Genomic DNA, 13,996 nt, shown 5'->3' with positions numbered 1-13,996 from the left:
AAACATCATACCCTGCAAGCGATATCTTTATTTACCTTTTATGTTATACTGGAATCAATTTCCTGTAAATAAATAAATAAATAAATAAATAAATAAATAAATAAATAAATAAATAAATAAATAAATAAATAAATAAATAAAAATAAATTAATAAAATAAATAAATAATTTAAAGAGAGTGAATCGCGATTTTCTCCCTGTTTTGAAATCGAATTACTTGTTTCATTCTTCGGATAGCAAATGTGTTAATTAGCTAGTGAAAAGTGCTTTAGCTGGCATTAAGCAATTTCTTAATCTGTTTTACGATCAGTGGTTATTCTTGAAGAAGGCGACCTGATCTACATGTACAACATTTGGATCTAATGAGAAGGAGGGAGAGGTCAGATTATTTCTAGGTGGCTGATGAAACATTAGAGGTCTTCTACATCAGCTCCAAGACTCTCCTCGGGTATAAAAGATTCGCGAAACCCAATAGACTGTACAGTACACATATTTTGTACAGAACACGACATCAGGAACACATTTACTATGTCTCTGAAGGTACGTGGGTTCAGCAGAAGACGACCAGCATTTCTGGTTCTTTTTCTTACTTGTTTTCCCATATTCTGTGACGTGTTGATCAGGCGTTTTCATATTGTACAATCAACTGAGCTAAGTCGAACATCGATACTCACGATCGATACCGATCACTAGAAAATGTGATTTCAGTGTCACGTGTAAAAGTGTTTGTGCTTCAAGCGCTACATGTGTAGGTTACAGGAAGGAAGTGTTTGCTAGGAATTAATTAACAAATACTAATATTTGTTTTGTGTGTGCTGTGAATTACGCTCAGGGTTGACAATTGAATTTCCGATAATTCAACTTCGTAAATGTGCACCCCTAATTCTAGTGTTCAGCATTTTGTGTAGAAGACAGGGCGATATGCATATTTTAAATCGATGAGGTGTCATTTTGTGAAGGATTGTGTATATTTTTTAAATATTTTATGATATTTAAAGCCATTCACTTTCAGTTTTGACTCAGTTAATTTATAACTGTTGGGTTCATCAGCCTGTCAAAACTAATTTATGAATATAACATTTTATAAACTACCTGAAAAAATATGGTTATAGAATTATATCCGAAAAATAAACAACTGTACACCTCTGTGGTGTAGTAGTTAGTGTTATCAGTTGCCACCACCGGAGCCCCAGGTTCAATTCCCGGTTGTGACACGAAATTTGAAAAGTGGTACGAGTGCTGGTACGGGGTCCACTCAACCTTCGGAGTTCAAATTATTTTAGTGGGGAGGGTTCGATTCCCTCCTCAGCCATTCTCGAAGTGGTTTCTCCGTAGTTTCCTACTTCTCCTCCAGGCAAATGTCGGGATGGTACCTAATTTAAGCCTACGGCCGCTTCCTCTCCTCTTCCTTGCCTATCCCTTCCATTCTTCCCATCCCCCCCCCCATCAGGCTCCTGTTCAGCATAGCAGGTGAGGCAGCCTGGACGAGGTATGGGTTCTCTTTTCCAGTTGTATCCCCTACACCTAGGATCATTCGGTAATTTAACTGAAGTTCAGGTTGTGTATTCTGCAATCAGAATCTGAAATTAACATTCCTGATAACATTTAGATTGAGATCATTTCTATTATTTTTGTCTTGGCTGAGGAGAAGTGTAGTGTGTAGAAGAGCTACACCGAATGGAATGCAGCTGAGATTCGACTCCCGATAGATCAAATAATTCTTATATCTGTTTATTGAATATTATTCTCAGCGATGTACATTTTATCAATTTATATAAAGCAAAGCAAAGTCACCTCCGTACAGTCCATGAAGGCCCTTGGAGGAGTGGAATGTAAAGGCTTCCACCATTGTTAACCTCGGCACGTATCAGTTTATATAGCATTTTAAAATAAATGTGTATGACATTTACCGAGTTCTGTGGTGTGGGGCTGACGTACCTGCGACTTATCCGAAGGCTTCAGAGGATTTTAATTCTGGACTAAAGGTTGGAACGGAGTTCACTCAGCCTCGTGAGATCAACTAAGAAGGGAATGGTGTTATCGCTTTAAGTCGTTCTAAAAGCCTAGATCCATTTCTGGTGAGAATTCAGGGCTGCGATTAGGGAACAACGACACGGCTATTTGGGCGAGCTAGCCATAGCTAGCACTGCATTCATTAAATACTGTAATGAATCCGTGTGTTTGCAATTCTGATTTTCAACGTGAGACTTGGCCCTTCTTCTTTTTATCCTTTTTAATACTCTTCAGGTTTATTACTCCCACACTAAGTGGGGTCGCTGGTGCTGATTGACTTCCTCCATTTGTTCCTGTGTGTTACTAGGTTTTCCTGCAGGTCCAGTTCTGTCAAATCCTCTTTTTCGCAGTTGAACCTTGTTCTTTTCGGTCTTCCCTTTCTCCTCTTAACAGACACAACTATCTCCATTACTCTCCTTCATACGTAAAGTTCGTCCTCCTCTTAACATGGCCAAACCACTTCAGTTTTGCTTCTCTAACTTTTCTGTTCACTTCCCCCAACATCTAAGGTTCCTCAGATAGTCTGATTCCTTACTCTGTCTCTCCTTGTCAATCTATACGAATATCTTAGCATCTTTACCTCTGCGATCCGTATCTTTGGCAGGAATCCTCTTGTAACAGGCCACTTTTCGCTTCATATACGAGTGCTGGTCTCCCACTACCTTGTGAACTTTCCCTTTCAGTTTAGTTGGAATCCTCTTGTCACACAAAACAATTATCCAAGCATTCCAACCAGACTGAATTCTACTTGATATTTAACTTTGGAGATTGTCATTTGCGGTACAGCCAAGGTAGTTAATAAAATTTTCGCCGCTCGTATCCTCACTCTTTTTAAGAATATAGATTGTTCATGATTCACAGGGTACATAAATTATGTTAAACTTTTACTCACCCTTATACCACCAACTTCCAGAGATTTTCTCCAGTCCTTCATCAACACTTCCACTTCAATTTTCCTGTCTGTGAATAAAATCACATCATCGTCCATGGTGTTGTTAGCTGACGATATCTAGCATCCGAAATTTATCTTATGAGCGAGTCGGTCTAAATTTATTTGCTCGAAATGTTACTGGATTCATTCTCTAATACTTGAATAACCTTTGTTCGACGTCTTTAAGCATTTCACGCATATTATAGAATTTCTCTAGTTCATCTTATTTTTCATAAATTGGGTGCAATGAATACCTCCTTTTGTTTAAAATACTTCATTTCAAGTAACTATTTTCATATAGAAGGACGTATTAATCTATAGATAACTCAATTGCTTGCTTGAAGAGCCGAGAACTTGCTCAGATTAGCATTTAGTTAACTATCGAGAACTGTTTCGTAACCGCAGCCACAGTGTTTAAAGTGCACTACGTATTCCGGGATGGGCTGAAAGAAGTGTTTTAGTTTCATGGACCCTGCCTCAGCTTCATCCTGACTTTGACTATGAAAGTGACTGGGGTAAGATCAATGTTAGTAATGTCCGAGTCCATGGTTGATGGTTAGCGTGCTGGCCTTTGGTCACAGGGGTCCCGGGTTCGATTTCCGGCTGGGTCGGGAATTTTAGCCGTAATTGGTTAATTTCGCTGACACGGGGACTGGATGTATGTATCGTCTTCATCATAATTTCATCCTCACCATGACACGCAGGTCTCCTAGGGTGTCAAATCGAAAGACCTGCATCTGCATCTGGTGAGCCGAACTTTTCCTCGGACACTCCCGGCACTAAGAACCATACGCTATTTCATTTCAATGCTAGTAATGCCGTTGTTATGCTATTTGCTTTACGTCGCACCGACACAGATAGGTCTTATGGCGACGATGGGACAGGGAAGGGCTAGGAGTGGGAAGGAAGCGGCCGTGGCCTTAATTAACGTACAGCCCTAGCATTTGCCTGGTGTGAAAATGGGAAACCACGGAAAACCATTTTCAGGGCTGCCGACAGTGGGGTTCGAACCTACTATCTCCCGAATACTGGACACTGGCCGCACTTAAGCGACTGCAGCTATTGAGCTCGGTGCCGTTGTTATGTAGTCAGTCCCAGTTGTTAATGGCGTGAAAGTATTGCTTATAGAGTCCGTTAATGTGTATATTTCAGTTGGCTTGGCAGACTTATATGCAGTAGCTACTTCCGGTTCAGTGAAGAAAGCGACAGGAAACTACCTCACTCCCCATTTCCCTATTACAACTCTTCACTGTGGCCTAGGATGTCTATGATGGTGAGCTATTGGGGATTCAATCAGACTTGGGGCCAAGACTAGACCCACATAAATGCGCAGAAGTACACCTCATAATGGAAAAGGGTGGATCCAAACACAATTTCGTGTATTAACTACGATAGAGTCCTTTCGGACGTGCTTTTACTCAGGGACTTAAGTTTGTAACCCATCACTTATTGTGTTAGGACATGTAAGGGACCACCAACACAAAGTACAGTATACTTTAAATTGTGACACAGTTGCATTCGCTGCTCTTGTTCTTACTAACGAGGTCTTTCTGCTAATCTTCGTAAATATATTTCCTCAGTTTCTTATTATACCAGAAATCAGGAATGCTTCCATTCACGTATTCTCGACTGCTGATGGAATGTTGCATTTAAGTAATATGCAAGTAGATATATAGACAGATAGAACTTACCTTACTCAAGTCTAATCAAATGAGATTAGACAGTGCGAAACGCCCTGTCCCCTTCTTCCAAACAGAGCAGAAGCCATTGAGCAGATATTCTGAGGTGAACTTTCTTTATAATGTCCCTCATCCAGTCAATGGCATGTGGCTTACCCATCCAAGTTTGCTTAACTTCGGAGATCTTATGCGATCCGATGTTTCAGTATGCCTAAGCTGATGTTCATGAAGAGATTAATAGAAACAGATAATTTAAGTACGGTATATTAAACGGTTGGAAACCTCCTAATGTTATCGATATTTTTCTGAAATTTCCCATTAATGTAAATGAGGAGAGTTAGATACACATATTTAGTGATCGTTCCCCTCCTCCTCCTTAAAGAAAAAAATTGAATTCGCATTCTAAAACCTTAAGAGCTTTAATTTTCATATTGATCCATTTTCGTGAAGCACACTTCGACAAGGATAATATTTTATTTACATAAAGCTCACTCTAACCACGATGTTGCTCTATTTTTAGGTTTTCGTCTTCGCTGCTGCTCTCGCCGTAGCTCACGCTGGCGGCCCCGCAGCCTATGGCATCAACACCATTACTGCCGACATTGGTGCTATTGGATCCACTCAGGAAAACACTCTTAAGGGACTTGGAGGGCAGAACACTCTCACCCAGTACTCCAAGGCCGTAGATGGTCCTCTGTCTAGCGTGCGAGTGAGCAACTCTAGAGCCACCAACAATGCTATCGCCCTAGCTGCCGCCCCTGCTATCGCCGCTCCCGGTCTTGCTCTTGGAGGTCTGGGACTTGCTCATGCTGGAATTGCCGCCCCCGCCATCGCTGCTCCCGGACTTGCTCTTGGAGGACTGGGACTAGCTCGTGCTGGAATCGCCGCTCCCGGACTTGCTCTTGGAGGTCTTGGACTGACTCGTGCCGGAATCGTTGGCCCCGGACTTCCTCTTGGAAGTCTGGGACTTGCTCGCGCTGGAATTGCCGCCCCCGGACTTGCTCTTGGAGGTCTTGGACTCACTCGTGCCGGAATCGTTGGGCCCGGACTTTCTCTTGGAGGTGTGGGACTTTCTCACGCTGGAATCGCCGCCCCCGCTATCGCTGCCCCAGCTATCGCTTACTCATCCGCCCCCGCTGTTGCTCACGTAACCTATTCTGGACTTGGTACCAGCTATGCCTGGTAATTACCTTCCGTCTTCTATTAGTCCAGACTGTGATGCTTTGGATATCCCTTGCACCCAATGGTCTTCTTATGGAAGGCTTCGTTCGCTGATTTGTAAATAAAAAAATAATTTATTAAATACTAGAAAGTGAAGTTGTACTTTCAATTACATTTTTGTACTTTCCTTTCCTTATGTGCGAGAGAACAAAATCTTGTTTCTAAATGATAGATTTCTATAGAACTGGCCTTCATTTGACAGATAGTAAAGCAATAAAGTAGGTCTATAAGAAGTAAATAAGCGAATAAATAATGAACGACATAACTATGAAACCTTCTGAGTGACTATCTGCTGAGGTATTATCTGCAACAGGAAGCAAAATTGATGTGCTTTAAAATATATATTACTAGCTTTTTTCGGTGGCTCCGCCTTCGTCAAGTAGGTTTTGTGAACCAAAGTGATTTTGTCCCTTGATTTAAAAGAAAGACAGAAGGGAAGAGAAAGAAAGAAAGAAAGAAAGAAAGAAAGAAAGGAAGAAAGAAAGAAAGAAAGAAAGAATAGGTCAGTAAGTAGAACAGGAAAGTGTACCAATTTCAGTTATTGCAGTGAAGCGGGTTTGAATAAATGTTAGGTAAACCTTGACCGTCAGAGTCAAATGAAACCTTCTGGGAGATAATACTTCCAGTGCTGTCTAATGTTAACTGTACGAAGCTATTTTGATTTGTGTTTGTTTATTTGTCACTCATCGTGAAGTAGTATATTTCTGAAAATATAGAAAGTGGAATGGTATTATTTTAAGTTTATTAATGTAGTATTACCTTGTGTTCTCGTCTCCTCTTTCAAGAAGATAATGATTCTGCCCTACTATTATTTTAAAACAGAGATTTGTTTCACATGAACGAAGACGCGGAAACATATAGCTGATTTTTTGAGGGTTACCTTATACAGTAATGGTTTTGTGGAAGTTTGTTTTTTGTTAGTGGCTTTACGTCGCACAGACACAGATAGGTCTTATGGCGACGAAGGGATAGAAAAGGCCTAAGAGTTGGAAGGAAGCGAGCATGGCCTTAATTAAGGTACAGACTCAGCATGTGCTGGTGTGAAAATGGGAAACCACGGAATACCATCTTCAGGACTGCCGACAGTGGGATTCGAACCCACTATCTCCCGGATGCAAGCTCACAGCCACGCGCCCCTAACCGTACGGCCAACTCGCCCGGTGTGTGGAAGTTTTATTAGGACAGTTTATAATTCTTGTGCAGTGCACATAGATTCAGGGTTCATTGAGGCCGAGTCTCATGAATGCTCTTCCCGTGGCTAGGAAATATAACATTATGCGTACATAAGTCACTTCCATAGTGTCCGGCTCCATGGCTAAATGGTTAGCGTGCTGGCCTTTGGTCACAGGGGTCCCGGGTTCGATTCCCGGCAGGGTCGGGAATTTTAACCTTAATTGGTTAATTTCGCTGGCACGGGGGCTGGGTATATGTGTCGTCTTCATCATCATTTCATCCTCATCACGACGTGCAGGTCACCTACGGGTGTCAAATCAAAAGACCTGCATCTGGCGAGCCGAACATGTCCTCGGACACTCCCGGCACTAAAAGCCATACGCCATTTCATTACTTCCATAGTGTCAAAGCCAAGGATGGGACTGAGACAGTTCAATGTGATCTAGCACGTACCAGAAGATATAGTGCATTGTACACACTAGGTCTTGCCGGCAAGGCCACCAAGATAATCACACTAGGATCCAAAAGTTAAGCATAAGTTACAAGTAAGCAGGGCAACAGGAAATAGACTGTAAATCGCACGACAAATGTACCTACCAACCTTACGTGTTCGCTCTGTATAGGAAAGGAGTGTTCCCTGCTTTGACTAGCGGCGTAACCGCAAGGTAAACAAAGCCAGTGCCTGCGCCCCATATTCCCTCAGTCGTGTTTGCCCTGTTATAGTGTGCGGAGTGTAACCTCGTGGTGAACGTAACAACATAATGGCACAACGACGCCATCTGGACCCCGTTTTGCAGGGTAGAATACTCGGCCGCCTGGAAGCAGGCCAGACACAGACCGAAGTCGCCGTATCCTTGAATGTGCCACAAAGTGTCATTTCCAGGCTTTGGAGACGATTTCAAGACACAGGAGATGTTAGTCGTAGACCAGTACCAGGTCGACCAAGGATAACCACCCCACAGCAGGACCGATATCTGGCCTTAACCGCCCGACGAAATCGGAGTGCACCTGCAAGACAATTGTCGGCGGAGCTTGCAGCCGTCTCAGGGGTTGCCGTTTCCCGGCAAACTGCGTCCCGGAGGCTCAAAACATTATGTCTATTTGCCCGAAGTCCAGCGGTGTGCGTCCCGTTCACTCCAGCACAGAGACGGGTCCGTTTACTGTGGAACCGGCAACATCGAAACTGGACCATGAATGAATGGAGTCTTGTGCTCTTCACAGATGAATCCCGCTTCAGTTTGCAGAACGATTCCCGTCGCACATTAACCTGGGGAGAACCGGGTAGCTGATACAACCACAAGAACATCGTGGAACGGGACTAGTATGGTGGTGGTGGCGTCATGGTGTGGGGCGGTATCATGTTGAATGGCCATACGGACCTGCACATCTTCATGGGTTGGTCCGAGGAACACTGTTAACTCTCGAATCTACAGGAATACAGGAAGGTGGGGGGGATCGAACCCACACCCTTCCGAGTGAACCGAGCACATATTTATCGCCTCGGCCAGGCATTCCCTAAATAATTAATTTATTCAAGCATTTTACCGAAACCTGCAACCTGTTTTTATTTCAAAGCTTGTCAAAATGGGATGTCGTTTCAGAAATGGCTACTATAGGTTCTTTTGTAACTCTTAATTTTGAAAATAAATATACTTCATAGCCACCATACCAGAGAGCTCGTCTCACATGTGTACGTTGTTGAAATCAAAGTCAGAATTTTTAAGGGTTCTTTCATAATTTTCAACTACAGAATGCTTGATGTGGGCTCCTTTACAAGTTTTTCATGCTGTACTCATGAACCGCGCCCCACAGTTTGATAATCATCTTCAAACACTTAATTTCCTTAAACCGGAAATAATCAGAAACTATACAGTTAATTTTATGGGTCTAATGAATGTGTATACTAAGTTTGGAAATGATCCGAGCGTTTATACAAGAGCTATGGAAACATTTACGTGCGTTAATTAACTCATATAGAAAAGGGATTACCATGTGTATTTGAATGCTGTTATGAGGATTAGAATGAGAGAGCAATGTGACAAGTATTGAGAAAAGGAAAGAAATCCGTGGCGCAACAGCTCATTGAAAACTTGACCTGTCAAGGCGAATGCTGCTCAGCCAGATGGCTTGGAGATACTCGAGTGCCATGTGGTCATCGCGACGACAAACTCAGTGTATTGCTTGACTTTCTACACCGGGCACGCTGCATCTCGTATCAGATTGCTACTCAGTTTCGAGACTGTGAGAACCCCGTTCCAAGTCTCAGTCCAGTATTAAATTTCCTGGGCTGGCTGGAAATCGAACTAGGTGCCTTCGAGTAAGAGGCAGGCACGCCATGAGAAAAGATATTAGTTCAAATCTAAGAAGTGTTTGTCTATCATGTCCAACTGGAAGTCCTGATGAATGGCAAGGTGGATCTTAATTCCTAGACATTACATGTTTCAAGTATTCAAGAATGCTCAACACAATGTACGCCTAACTAATATATTTCTTAAATAATTCAATCTTCAATCTTCTGCTGATGATTATTGAATAATAATAATAATAATAATAATAATAATAATAATAATAATAATAATAATAATAATAATAATAATATCCAGATCATCCAAGATATAAGGAGAACAGGGGTCTTGCCAAAGGGATGGACCTCAGCCGTGATCCATCCACTGCACAAGAAGGGAAGTAAGACCAACCTCAACAACTACAGAGGCATCTCCCTGTTGCTTTAACTAACAAGATCATCTCTACAGCCCTGATAACTAGAGTCACCGAACAGCTGGACTCCCAACTAGGTGAATACCAGGTTGGTTTCCGTGTCAGTAGGTCCTGCGCAGAGTAGATACCTCAAGACCATCCCCACATATAAGAGCCGAGGAGGACATTCCTGGTTAGCCATTATGGTGGGTTTCCAAAAGGCATACGACTAAACAAACGGACAGACAGACAGACAGACAGACAGACAGACAGACAGACAGACAGACAGACAGACAGACAGACAGACAGACAGACAGACAGACCCTTTTCTCTACTCTGCGGGAACTTGGTTTAGATGAGAAGACCCCCATACTGGTTCAAGCTACCTTGACGAACACCACCTCAAAATCAAGTTCAGGGGTGAGCTCTCTGAGAGTTTTCCCATCTAAACAGGAGTCATACAGGGAGATGGCCTCTCTTGCATCCTTTTCAACTGTGTACTAGAAAACATCATCACGGAATGGACTATCACATTGTTATCAGAAGCAGGACTGAAGCTTGGGTACAAGAAAGGCAACCTCGGTGTACCCTGTCTAGCCTTTGCTGATGATCTCACCGTACTGGCCAACAGCATGGAGGAGGCTACTCACCATCTACAGAGCCTCCACAATATTGCAGCAAAAGCCGGCTTGTGGGTTAACATAAAGAAGACTGAGTTTATCACTAATATGAAACAAGCTCCTTCTACAATCCCACCAGGAAACATCACAATAAGTAAAGTTCCTGCAATCAAATACTTAGGAGAATGGATATCAGCAAGCGAGAGCATAACTTTGGCCATAGACATCAGGTGCACACAGTTAGAGAGGGCCTATCATTCCTGTAAAAGCATCTACACCTACAAGTACATCTCCAAGAACCTAGAGATGAAGCTCTGCAACTCAATAGTAAGACCCTCTGTACTGTACCCCTCTGAGTGCCTCTTGATGAATCGAAATGGCCCACTCGGGAAACTAGAACTTAAAGAGGAGGATACTAGGACCCATAAGAGGGGAGGATGACACCTACAGGATCGGGAACAACAACAAGCGCTAATAACAACAGGAAAACATATTCACGTGTATAATGAAAAGGCACCTGACCTTCTACGGGCACATGACCCGCCTGTAACCCTACAGGCTCACCACCAGAATCCTCACAGTGACCAGTAGGGGAAAGGCTTCCAAGACCAAGTGGATCACCTGAGTAAAATCAGACCCAGGGGAACTGCAGATCCCATTAGAGACAACAAAGAACCGATCTCAGTACCGACAGGACATCCTACAGGGAGTCTTCCCACTGTCCCTCACAAGAAAAAAAGAGTACAGGGACCACCAGACCTAAGTGAACGGATGGAAGGAAGCAGGCACACAGCCAGAAACTGAAAGCGTATTGGGCCAAGAAAAAGCAGAAGACTACAGCTAAGAGTTTAGACGAGCCAAAACGAACCGGAAAAAAAGAAGAATGGCTTCAGCTAGTACTGTATGCTAGCATTTTGGTTTTACGTCATTGAGGATGCTGGCTTTACAGTTTTCACATTCTATTCTACCTCCTATATCAGGAACGGGCTTTGAATTTTAAGTAATTTTTGTCGGTGAGCACCAAATGTGTCAACAGAGATCGTACATATACCGACATGCCCCGTTCGTTAGGGGTCCCTCATTCTCTTATTTAAAAATATACAGAAACCAAACATATTTTCAGTACTCGACATACACGTTTAGTAATTCATAACACTCACACACAACCACAAAGCTAGAAGAGCATCCTTTCGACGGATATTTTATTTTTTGCTATCTGCTTTTACATCCACCGAGACAGACATGTCTTATGACGACGATGGGATAGGAAAGGGCTAGGAGCAGTAGGGAAGCTACCGTGGCGTTAATTAAGGTACATCCCCAGTATTTTTCTGGTCTGTGAATTGGGATCCACGGAAAGCCATTTTCAGGGCTGCTGGCAATGGGGTTCGAATGCAAGATAAGAGTTATGTTACCAAAACTAACTCCATTGGTTATCCAAGGATCTGGAAATCTTGAATTCATACTGCAAGATGTGGGGAATCTGTCCAAACTCATGTATGTTTTTGTTCCGAATAAATAGGGACTCAACAGTCTGTGACAGGGCAGCCGAGGAAAAATGCTGTGGAACACCTGGTGAAGAACTGCCCAGTGAAGAAGAATCACGGATCGTACCAAGACCTCATTGATGCGACGCTATCAGCTCTAAACAGCCTGTAGTCGCTAGATGTCCATTTATGATGTATGGGTATTTAAATACCATATTTAGTTGTTTATTTAAAAGCTGTTACAATCTTTGGCTTGGGAAGATTTGGGAGTACAGTAAGGAGATAGCTGAAGTCTAAATATTACGGGAGAATGGTGCCAGGTTTGGAACTCAGCACCAGTTAATCACCATTGGATGAATAAATAAATCGCCATTAGATTTACAGAAAGTACTTGGGAAACACTATTCAGTAATTTAAGACTCGCAACAACACCATGAAGAAACTAAATGGCCCTCTTGGGGAGCCGATACGTCTACTCTACGTACCACAACCCTGTTGTCCCAGTGTGACAACGTAGTGATCATACTAAGAAGATCGATGTTCACCTTAATGAATGTATAAAAATTATTACAGGTGCCCTGAAATCTACTCCTGTTCCCCGTCTGCATACCATCAACAATATCCCGCCACCACAACATTCCGCAATGTTTCCTGTCCTACATTATTCGAGAACTGGAAAATATCCCAAGAAAACAGCACGATTTGTTCTGGTTGATTTCATATAAACGAGTAGTGTTATGAAAATGTTACAATCTATGGCATGGGAAGATTTGAGAGTAAAGAGATAAATTAAGTCTAAACATTACGGGAGAATAGTCCCAGGTTTGGAACTCAGCACCAGTTAACCACCAAGAGGTCACGGATCTGACCAGTCAACTACAGGGGTTGAATCTAAAGTGGAATGTGTAGACAAAACTGAACCGACTGAGGATAGGCCTCACCAGATTCAATGCTCCCATGCATAAATAGGGACTCAACAGTCTGTGATAGGGGAGCCGAGGAAAAAGGCTGTTAAACATCTGGTGAAAAACTGCCCAGTGAGGAAGAATCATGAATCGTACCAAGACCTCATTGATGCGACATTATCAGCTCTAAACTGCCTGTAGTCACCGGATGTCCATTTATGATGTCTGAGTATTTAAATACCATATTTAGTTGTTTATTTAAAATCTATTGTTCGACCATTGGAAAAAATAAATACATTAATAAATGAATAAATAAATAAATGGAAATTTAATTAATGAAAGAACTTACAATTACGTTGGAAAGCTTCGTTTAGTTTTACCAATTGTCGACTTCAGTATCCGGTTACAAGAAACCCGGTTAAACAAAGACTGCTCTTAAACGTTTTAGTTTGGTGCTAACACTAACATTTGTGGAATTGTGCTTTGGTGTATCCTACGTCAAACAGTCACGACGCATTGGTGATAATGCTTCTGTAAAAACGTTTTGTGTTCCAAAATACAGGCCTAATGCAAATCGAACATTGCAAAGTATACTGGCACTTCTAAATTATTATTTCTAGCACTGGCTTGAGGAGGTTCACAAGGATTTGGAAGAAGTAGGAATCCAAACGGGAGATATACAGGAAATAAGAACCTTTAAAAAAATTGCTGGAATGGTGGTGTACACCTAGGGAGACGTCTCGCATTTTAGGGTATTTTGTGAATGACCCGCGTTGTCCCGCAATTGTTTCGTTTTCTGTCTGAACGAATCTTCGTGTTACTGTCATTGGTTGGTCACAATTCGTAACTCTCCTGCCATCTAGCTTCAACTAAACATAGCGTAACCGTTGAATGTGCAAAGAAGTGCTTATAGTATCTTTGGTGAAGCGTTCCGGATGTACCTTGTTGCACGAAGCGCATCAACATACACGCGTTGTATTAACTGGAGCTTTTCTTTAAGTTTTTGTGGTTTTTGAAATGGATTTGGCGTCAGATGAGGATGACTGCATTCTACTTCATAAAAAAGCCATCATTAAAACCAGAGAAGGCAAAAGGGAAAATAAGTGCATATGTGAATTATACAATGCAAAGTGGAAAACCAACACGCCACACTTATATCCTGATCGAAGTAACGTCCACAAGATGTTTTGTAACTTTGCAAGAAAACGTTCAGTATATCTCATGGATAGAAGTTCTACAACCCACAGTCTGGAAAATAAATTGTACATTTA

The 13,996-nt window shown here is 42.2% G+C and overlaps 1 protein-coding gene across 1 annotated transcript; it reads left to right on the top strand.

Annotated features, from left to right (window-relative positions):
* Window positions 1-502: 502 nt before the first annotated feature.
* Window positions 503-6,465, top strand: LOC137499614 (cuticle protein 21.3-like). Its single transcript, XM_068227123.1, has 2 exons — window positions 503-539; window positions 5,143-6,465. Exons 1-2 carry the CDS (start codon window positions 528-530, stop codon window positions 5,806-5,808), a joined length of 678 nt encoding a protein of 225 aa, XP_068083224.1. The 5' UTR covers window positions 503-527; the 3' UTR covers window positions 5,809-6,465.
* Window positions 6,466-13,996: the final 7,531 nt, after the last annotated feature.

Source organism: Anabrus simplex, chromosome 1 (genome assembly GCF_040414725.1).
Source record: "Anabrus simplex isolate iqAnaSimp1 chromosome 1, ASM4041472v1, whole genome shotgun sequence".
Lineage (NCBI taxonomy): Eukaryota > Metazoa > Arthropoda > Insecta > Orthoptera > Tettigoniidae > Anabrus > Anabrus simplex.
Note: the sequence above shows the minus strand (reverse complement) of the source record. Positions and strands in the feature narration are given on the sequence as shown.